A 9,767-nucleotide genomic window follows, 5' to 3' on the forward strand; every position below is an offset into this window, starting at 1 on the left:
GAAAGATTCGCATAACAGAACATCACATTACATCCTTTTCGTCATTGAATACATCATGATTATACTGTAATTGCATCAGCCAAATAACACAGCTGATATAATTAAACGTAAATACTGTACAGGTAAGTGTAAACGTATGTACTACATAATCAGTATTTACATAGTTATACATTTTACTTATTTGCAGGTAGTCAGAACAAGTTTTGAATATTTATTCATACATTCGTTCATGTGGTGGGGAGGTGGAGCGTGGCTGGTTGGTGCTGGTGCTTTTACATTAATAGTACTCAATTCCCAGAAAATAACTGTGTGTTTTAAGGCAGAAAAAAATCATGTCTCCAAAACAATTCAAGAGACACCGCACCACCACCACCACCACCACCACCACCACCACACCCACACCCACACCCACCCCAAAGATATTCAACGGCCAGTCCCTAAGTAGAGATCACTGGTCTTGCCCTAATGTTGTCAAAGTAATTATAAGCAATAAAATCAGGATAATGATTTACATAACATAAAATCATAAAGTACAATAAATATATAATAACACGTAACAATAATAACAATGTATAATAATACGAATTCGCAAATATCCATAAGCATATGGAAGTTTGTTTGATATCTTTCATCTCATACACGCTGACATGGCAGTGATAAATATCACTACATGTGAACGATAAATATCGCTACATGTCAAAGATAAATATCGCTACATGTCAACTATAAATATCGCTACATGTCAACGATAAATACCGCTACATATCAACTATAAATATCGCTACATGTCAACGATAAATATCGCTACGTGTAAATGATAAATATCGCTACAGTTCAATGATAAATATCGCTATATGCCGATGATAAATATCGATATCAACGAAAAATGCTGTCAAAGAAATGCTGCAATACCTCCTGTCTCTTAACACCTGAAACAAAAATATCAGTCAGTCCCACTCTATAATAGTGTACACACGGCAAGTCTAGAGCTTTTCGGTATCTAAAAGTGAAGAGATTCCCTGTCATTAGACAATCTAACAAAGACAAATCTTATAAATATGGGTGATATGTGCTACTCAACAATACCACATATATGTTAATGCTCAGCAAACAGTAATATAGCATAAGATACATCATATACCAGCATCCCGATGACCGGAGTTATCGATGTAACAAGAAGGATATAGCGGTTGTTTTATGAGATATTACTTAAACTATATACTGAATCAAGCAAAGTTAAATTATGTGTTGAGGGGCTTGCATGGGTTCAGTAGATGTGTTCATCGATGCTACAAAATAAACCCAAGACTAACATACTTGAAGAGACTAACATACTGGACAAGACTGACAAACTGGACAAGACTGACATACTGGACAAGACTAGCATACCGGACAAGACTAAACATACTGGACAAGACTGACATACTTGAAGAGACTAACATACTGGACAAGACTAACATACTGGACAAGACTGACAAACTGGACAAGACTGACATACTGGACAAGACTAGCATACTGGACAAGACTGACAAACTGGACAAGACTGACATACAGGACAAGACTGACATACTTGAAGAGACTAACATACTGGACAAGACTGACATACTTGAAGAGACTAACATACTGGACAAGACTGACATACTTGAAGAGACTAACATACTGGACAAGACTGACAAACTGGACAAGACTGACATACTGGACAAGACTAGCATACTGGACAAGACTAGCATACCAGCAAGACCAGGATACCTGGAAAGACTAACATACTAGACACGACTAACATACTAGACACGACTAACATACTGGACAAGACTAGCATACGAGACACGACTAACATACTGGACAAGACTAACATACTAGACACGACTAACATACTGGACAAGACTAGCATACGAGACAAGACTAGCATACTGGACAAGACTAACATACCAGATAAGACCAACGTCCTAGACAAGACTAACATACCAGATAGTCGTACCGCTACGATCACTCTGTGGAACGGGCCCTGTACTTCCGGTTTAATGGAGATGTCACGTGCTATATAACAATGTAACGCTGGGAACCTTTTCTCACCCGGGTCCCAACGGAGGAGTATTCAAGGTACAATTAACATACAGCGAAGCGTCGTTAACTAGAAGTCCTTGGGACCATCAAATCTCGAGTAATCAGTAGTTCGAGACAAGCAGAGTGAACGTACAATAGTGCAAATAAGGAGTCTGCAAGGCCCATAAAATACCATCGTCTATAACGACGTAATAGAATTACCAGGGTAACGCTGAGATTACGTTTTAAGTAATACTTTGAAATGGTAGGTGTCAAAGTGAAAGACTTTCAACACAAATAATATCAATGTTAAATATTCATCGGTGAGCAAAATGCTTGAAACACATCAAGTAAAAAACTACCCGGATACGGGACACTTGAAATTGGTTTGACCAAAACATTACAAACATTATCAAAACTTCACTTAGCTGACAACAGTAGCCGAAACACTACAAACATAAGGTCCAAAACCCGTATCCCCGTCTTATAACTATTTCTTGGTTGTTTCCTTTTAGCCACCATCAAACTGGAATCTGATTGGTCAGGAACACAGAAGGAACACAAAACATACAAAAGCCACAGGTGGGGCCACGATCGAGCCCAGAAATTCCAGCCTAATTCGGAAAGGGTGGAAACTGGGATTTTACAGTCAGTTTACGCCCTTGCCTCGGTAAGATGAAACAATATAGATCTCCTTGCCCTATATTTCTTAGAACTGGCCAATGCTGTCCGGAAATAGACTCAAAATGTGAGTATTCACAGCAATAAACAAAAGTCTAATATCAGTCTGGCAGTTACCATACCCACAACCGTGGATTCATGTGAGTATAGAAAACACGCTTCGCACACATGAAAAGCCATACATGAATAACAACACCGATAGTCTGAATATGAGTAATAACAGAGTAAGCTGGATCCTCAGTTGTCGTGTCTATTTGGACTTCTCTTCGTGTTCCTTTGGTTCTCTGTGTGTAGTGTTGTTCAGGTTGCTGAATCTACCTTGAGTTCCCCCAACCTCTGCCACTGCATGAGTGGTCACTACATTTGCCGGGATACCGGCTGGGTGGAGATTGACTGACTGACTTCTTGATTGCCCTCTGCTGTGGAGGTTGACTGACTGACCACTTGATGGCCCTGTGCTGTGGAGATTGACTGACTGGCCCAATGATGACCCTGTATGGTGGAGATGCCCAAGAGGTGGTCCTCGAGGTAAATTCCGCAGATCCCCATTTTGGTTCAGTTGGTTCATTTGCATGGGTTGCGCTTGGGGAAATCGGAATCCTTGGTAAGTTGGGCTCGGGTACAAAACTGGACTTTGGTCATGAGAGGAGGGCGTGGTCACGATGCCAGTGTTAGGTGACTGGACAGCTGGATGAGCAACGTGTGTATTGGCAAGAGCATTGGCCAGAGCAGCCATTGTCATACCTGAACCTGGCTGCTGGTATGTTTGTCCTTGATGCTGACATGGATGTGTTGAAAAGGATGGAGATGGTTGACATCCGGACCCTCGTTCCAACATCTGATCTTGATACGGCGTATGAGGCTGATGGTTCACCATGGGTTGTGTCGCAACAGATGGAGAATATACAAGTCTTGACTGACGGATGGCAGAATGACCAAAAGAGTTACTACAGTGACATGGATCCGTCATTGCCGGCCCATTATAGTATTTAGGAACTGTCTGGTACAGATGAGATGCTACACCAGCACTTGCTCCATGATCGACACCAGCACCAACAGCATGCGCTACTCCAGCACCAATACCATGGCCTACTTCAGCACCAACAGCATGGCCTACTCCAGCACCAACAGCATGACCTACACCTATTCCGTGACCTACACCAACCACCTGACCAGGCCATGAGCCTAGTGGTTGGGATGCCACAGCCTTGGGTATGATCTGATCAGGAGGATATATAACATGACTCTGACCACTAACAGACAAGCCGAACTGCGGCGTATCGAGATTCGAAATTTCCCCGAAAGCACCTGGTACTCCTCCAATACCGTTTACATGTCCACCAATGTACACAGCCTCAGATGGTCCGGCATTTAATGGTTTGACTTCAAGCATAAATGTTTTAGAGTTCATGTCTCCGAGTTCGATCCCAATGGTGAACTCGACACCTTCCAGGCTGAACCTCCCCTGGTCCACCAACTCGACTTCCTGGGTGGGGAGGACATCACTGACTCTCCCTCTAGCATCAGTGACGGCGATTCTCTTGGCTGCCGTTCCCTTACACGTGTTCCGCAACACAAAGCTAGTCTTGTTGGCAGTGCTGGTCCGGCACGTAACGCTTGCAAACCATCGAGCCATGTGTTTTTCGTATAGCAGCACATCAGAGGATTCGTGTCGACCCATAGTTACGTCGGACCCCACTTGTTTAAGAATGACATTAACTGGGAAGCGTTTGATTATGGGTTTAGGTGTATTAGGGTCATACAGTAGATATATCTTGTGTGGCGTCTCCTCAGTCTCTTCGTTGCAAAACACTACGTCAGTCGACTCCTTCGTATCAGCGTCGAGGTCCACCACCTCCTCTTGTGTGTCTGAAAGATAGGAGTGAGAGAGGTGAGGTGAAATGAGGTTTAAAGTCGCAATCAAGATCATTGCACTTATATACGAAGTGCATGCACGTGTATGTGTTTGTGTGTGCGTGACTGCATGTACCAGTCCGGACTTATGCCGACTTTATTCTCCTAGCCCACTGATATACGATGCCGCAGTTTAACATGAATAGCTCAATCAGACACAGCATACTGACTCCGAGCCTACCAGTCCTTGTATTATCCCCTTAATGTCAGGCATACCAATGTCTTAAAGCATAAACAACGATTAACATGATGACATTAAATCAGCCAGGTCGCGGATCCTGACCACCCAATCCTCATTGGTACACCCTTACGATCACCAGTTGTGCTGGAGGCCCTGTCTGACCCAGGTCCCATCAGCACGTGAAAACAGTACAAACCCTTACCCCGTGTTCACTTAGTACCTGCTTCAAATTAAATTACCATAGTTAAACTTAAACCAATACTATCCCGAACAATTTCAAGACTTCCATTTTGACCTCCCAATCCCCATTTAGTCGCCCAATAATGAGAGCCCCAGTGTATTATCCCTTTGAGTATTCCAGATTAGAATCGGTCCCAAGTAATATGAGCTGGTCGTACTTGACGCGACTGAAATGATAATGGTTCCCTGATTGGTCATCGTATCCCGATGGCGCATGACGTTGCTCATAATATCAATCACTGGTTTGTCTGACTATAGAATCGATATTTTAGAGGATGTCATGATTGCTGACTGTGGCGTAAAAAGCCATATTTTCAGATATGTTTTCAAGCTATCGTGCTTTATTCCTTTATAATATTGTTGTGTAATACGGTGTAAATGCTCTGGAAAATTAACAAATTATACAAATAGCATATTTTCAGATATGAACATAGCTCTTCTCCAATAGAAAATTATGTTTATAACGCTTATATATTATCCCCAGCTTCATCTGTTTGATGGGCATTTCTTACACGCTGACGGACACAATTTATGGATATCTTTATTGTTTGCTTGTTTGTTGTTTCACGCCGCACTCGGCAATATTCCAGCTATATGACGGCGGTCTGTAAATAATCGAGTCTGGACCAGACAATCAAATGTTTGACATCATGAGCATCGATCCATGCAATTGGGATACGATGACATGCATCAACCAAGTCAGCGAGCCTGACCACCCGATCCCGTTAGTCGCCTCTTACGACAAGCATAGTCGCCCTTTACGGCAAGCATGGGTGTTGAAGACCTATTCTACCCCGGATCTTGAATGTACTCGTATCATAATAGTGTTGTAAAGGTATATTAAAGAAGTTGTTCTCCATAAATTGTACTTTGAAGATAGCATTGTGTAATCTTCAAACAGTATCAAACACACGGAACATAGTTCACGCTTAATTATTCCGTCATATGACTTATTATGTAAAGGGGCGGTCGGGTAGCCTAGTGGTTAAAGCGATCGCTCGTCACGCCGAAGACCCGGGTTCGATTCCCATCATGGGTACAATGTGTGAAGCCCATTTCTGGTGTCCCCCGACGTGATATTGCTGGAATATTGCTAAACCATACTCACTCACTCACTATTATGTAAGAACTGTGAACAAATATGTTTAAGACCACGCCATCTTGATTTAATATTTTGATTATTTTTGGCTTTGTGTTTACTCTAGTTCAAAGGTTGGGGGTTTGCGAGATTGGAATGCAATTACTCACCACTGCTGATTGGCCGATCCCTTGAACCCATGTTGTTGGCTGGTGTGACCGTGTAGCAAGGTGAAGGTCAACCAGTTCAATCTGAAACACAGGAAGTACTTAATCTATATTAAGTGTCCAAATGTCATGTGATATCAATTGTCATTATGGCCATCTTACATAGGCTGTTCAGAATATTTTACACTGAACATGATGAAAAACATTCAGCATCATATCCTAAATACATCGGTTGAAACGCAAGCCCAGCCTAAAGGCAATAACATTATATTGAGTGAGTTGGCTATAACGCCGCTTTGAACAGTATTCCGGATATATTACGGCGTGTCGGTTTAATGCACGGGTATGATACTGACAAACTTAGAAACATAATGGGGGGGGGGGGGGGGGTTAGCGCGAACCGGGATTCGAACCCACAACCATAGATGTCTGGCGTGCCCAAGAGACGCACAGCAAATAGCGGCGCCTTAGACAACTGGGCCACACGTGCCTCCTTGTCTTGACACAGTCACCGAAAACAAAATTCTGTTTCTAACAAAACTACCAGCAGCGTTTTCACTGAAAGTTCGGGATTAAGTGGGTTTTTTACAATATGCGCCATGTCATTCACGTACACTCTTATCAGATCCCGGCGTCCTGCCGACACATTAACCAAGTGCATATTACCGTAGGGCCCATGCATACACCGGTGCATTACCGTGAGATCGACTTTTGTGGCTGTTTGCGAAATTACCCTAAGTACCCTGTGGCTGTTCGCGAAATTACCCTAAGTACCCTGTGCTGCCGACACAGTGAGAATTAACACCCCGATCAGACACCGTCCCAGCGCCATTCCTCCCTCTGTATCCGCACTATAGTGAGTGATCGAGTGAGTATGGTTTAACGCCGCTTTTAGCAATATTCCAGCAATATCATGGCAGGGGACAACAGAAATGGGCTTCACATATTGTGCCCATGTCGGGAATCGAACCCGGGTCTTCGGCGTGACGAGCGAAAGCTTTATAATATATATATAGCCACTAGGCTACCCGACCGCCCCGTATCCGCGCTATAGGTAATAATAGATTATGTATATACTACACGTACAACGAGGGGTGTTAAATTAACCCCGAAAAAAGAATAATTGTTATTGTGCGATTTATTATGAATATATGTCAACGTAACGTTAACTGCAACAATAATCGCTCGTATAAGGGGTTCGTATAAACAGGGTCCGGATTAACTATGTGGTTATAGCTACGTGTATATAATCCCATATGATATAAATAATCCCACATTTGTGAGAATTATGATGAATTAGAAAACGCTTTATCCAAAGTTCGAGATAATTCGGCGCAAATACGTGAAGTTTATATTGTGCCCATGTGACGCCTGTCACTTGTTAATATAGGTCACAGCAACTTGCCGCTCTCTGTACAGTCATGTACTGGCGAACACGGGGGCGTTTCCCGTTACATTACTCACACAATGTTAAGGGTCTGGCGCGTTACCAGTAAACTAGACTTGCACAAGTCTCTAAGGCAATAATTATTAGTTTAAATCATAATTTCTAGATTATGTAAATAATAAGGACATACTCATCGGTGTTCTCACCACACAGTATAGCCTATTAGCATACAAAGGGCGTAGAATGGGTGTTAAGAATGTATGACTCAAGCCCAGTGTTGATGCGTGGACTTTCGGAAAGCCCGACTTTCTCAGAATTCTAATTATAGGTCATAACTGCAGATGATGATAATCTTTGTTTTGTATAAGGCACGTGGATACATACTATCGCTACAGGAAATACCAGACGATGAATTGTTTATGAATATGGATAAAATTGTTGTTTCATGTGTTTTCATATTATGTTTTTGTGAGAAGTTTATGTTCAAAACTATTTTCCTGTAACTGTCAAACATGCAAATACAAAATGTTGTTTTCAGTACGAATAAATTCAATGCATACCCAAACTGTTTGAAAATAGCTATGGAGAGAAAGAAAGAAATAGAGAGAGACACACACGGAGAGAGACATACAGACAGAGAGACATATGCACATAGGCAGACACGAGTGACATGTAGACAAATACGAGAGAGAGAGAGACACACAGAGAAAGAAACAGAATATACAGGCGAATAGAGGGAGTGAGATATACAACCAGATAGAGAGAAGGGGGGGGGGGGGTATCATGGGTCAAACGGTAATATCAGAGACCATTAAATATGTTATCGTCTCCGGTGAAGTTTAATGTTTTAGTAAAACAGTGAAACCTGACACACAAGGGGTTGGAAGAGGGAACAGAGATCGAGCGAGAGCTATGAGTGAAAATAACTTACATATGTTCTCCAAGGGTTATAAAAACAAAATATTCACCAGCTTGCCACGCACACACGGCTTCATCCCATAACACATTTCCTGTGCAGGTAACGGACAAAGGCCGTGGGGACCCCATTGTAATATTAATGCGCAGAAACTGACACACGTGTCACATGTAAGTGTCTATATATACATATATAGGCACGACAGTGAAAAATATCGTTCCTTGTGGTTCTTCGAGTGTACGCAGTTAAAATTCATGCTCTTACCTCATGAAAATCTTTCTACCCCGCTACAGCTCGGTATCTTGCTTGTTGTTTATTCCTTCGTTGACGGAAATGTGATGAAAATGAGACATCCGCAACGCAACAGACAGCGTCTATTAATAGTACACGGAAAACCCCGCCGTCCAATATTGTGTTTGGGCGATATGTTTTGTTCCATCAACAGTAACATGCGTCTGTTTCAAACCTCTGGTTTCAACGATGTGGTAGGGGGGGGGGGGGGGGGGGGGGGGGGGGGGGGGGGAGGGGGCAGGCAGTTTTATTTGAATCAAGTTGGGGACAAGTGATACTTGTACAAACATTTGCCTCCCCCCCCCCCCCCCCCCCCCCCCCCCCCCACGACGTCCAGAAACAACACATCCGGGTCCATTCCATCACGCATATTTCTGCAACTTACAGGCTCACTGACATGGTTGATGCAAAAAATACTTGTAGCCATAAAAATTTAAACTTTGAGGCCCACGACGTCCAGAAACAACACATCCGGGTCCATTCCATCACGCATATTTCTGCAACTTACAGGCTCACTGACTTGGTTGATGCAAAAAATACTTGTAGCCATAAAAATTTAAACTTTGAGGCCTGACATATGGAACATAAGAAGATGCTTGTACAGCAATGTTTACTCATGGACCCGTGAAGATCCGGGGTAGAATAGGTCTTCAGCAACCCATGTTTGCCGTGAAAGGCGACTATGCTTGTCGTAAGAGGCGACTAACGAGATCGGGTATTCAGGCTCGCTGACTTGGTTGATGCATGCCATCGGTCCCAATTGCGTGCATCAATGCTCATGATATCAATCACTGGATTGTCTGGTCCAGACTCGAATATTTACAGACCGCCGTCATATGGCTGGAATATTACTGAGTGCGGCGTTAAAC

General features: G+C 42.8%; 2 protein-coding genes across 3 annotated transcripts; one reads left to right on the forward strand and one right to left on the reverse strand.

Moving 5' to 3' along the window:
• Positions 1–332: 332 nt before the first annotated feature.
• Positions 333–1,770, forward strand: LOC139453790 (major royal jelly protein 5-like). The gene is made up of 2 exons (XM_071235257.1): positions 333–441; positions 1,433–1,770. The coding sequence occupies exons 1-2, from the start codon at positions 333–335 to the stop codon at positions 1,768–1,770; spliced, it is 447 nt and encodes a 148-aa protein (XP_071091358.1).
• Positions 420–8,956, reverse strand: LOC139450208 (uncharacterized). 2 transcript variants are annotated; one of them, XM_071231884.1, is made up of 3 exons: positions 8,872–8,956; positions 6,308–6,388; positions 420–4,593 (listed from the first exon to the last, which is right to left on the reverse strand). In XM_071231884.1, the coding sequence occupies exons 2-3, from the start codon at positions 6,336–6,338 to the stop codon at positions 2,975–2,977; spliced, it is 1,650 nt and encodes a 549-aa protein (XP_071087985.1). In that variant the 5' UTR covers positions 6,339–6,388; positions 8,872–8,956; the 3' UTR covers positions 420–2,974. The 2 variants fall into 2 exon arrangements, with proteins under 2 accessions (XP_071087985.1, XP_071087992.1); XM_071231891.1 differs by lacking the exon at positions 8,872–8,956 and adding an exon at positions 8,623–8,716.
• Positions 8,957–9,767: the final 811 nt, after the last annotated feature.

Source organism: Haliotis cracherodii, unplaced genomic scaffold (assembly GCF_022045235.1).
Source record: "Haliotis cracherodii isolate W230 unplaced genomic scaffold, xgHalCrac1.p SCAF_10, whole genome shotgun sequence".
Taxonomy (NCBI): domain Eukaryota; kingdom Metazoa; phylum Mollusca; class Gastropoda; order Lepetellida; family Haliotidae; genus Haliotis; species Haliotis cracherodii.

What these genes read in the sequence shown, in the direction of transcription:
- LOC139453790 (XM_071235257.1), top strand. Translation starts at nt 333, where the DNA reads ATGTCTCCAAAACAATTCAAGAGACACCGCACCACCACCACCACCACC. An exon ending in ATTCAACGGCCAGTCCCTAA is followed by an intron (nt 442 to 1,432) that starts GTAGAGATCACT and finishes ACATACTTGAAG; the next exon opens with AGACTAACATACTGGACAAG.
- LOC139450208 (XM_071231884.1), bottom strand. Translation starts at nt 6,338, where the DNA reads ATGGGTTCAAGGGATCGGCCAATCAGCAGTG. An exon ending in GGATCGGCCAATCAGCAGTG is followed by an intron (nt 4,594 to 6,307) that starts GTGAGTAATTGC and finishes CCTATCTTTCAG; the next exon opens with ACACACAAGAGGAGGTGGTG.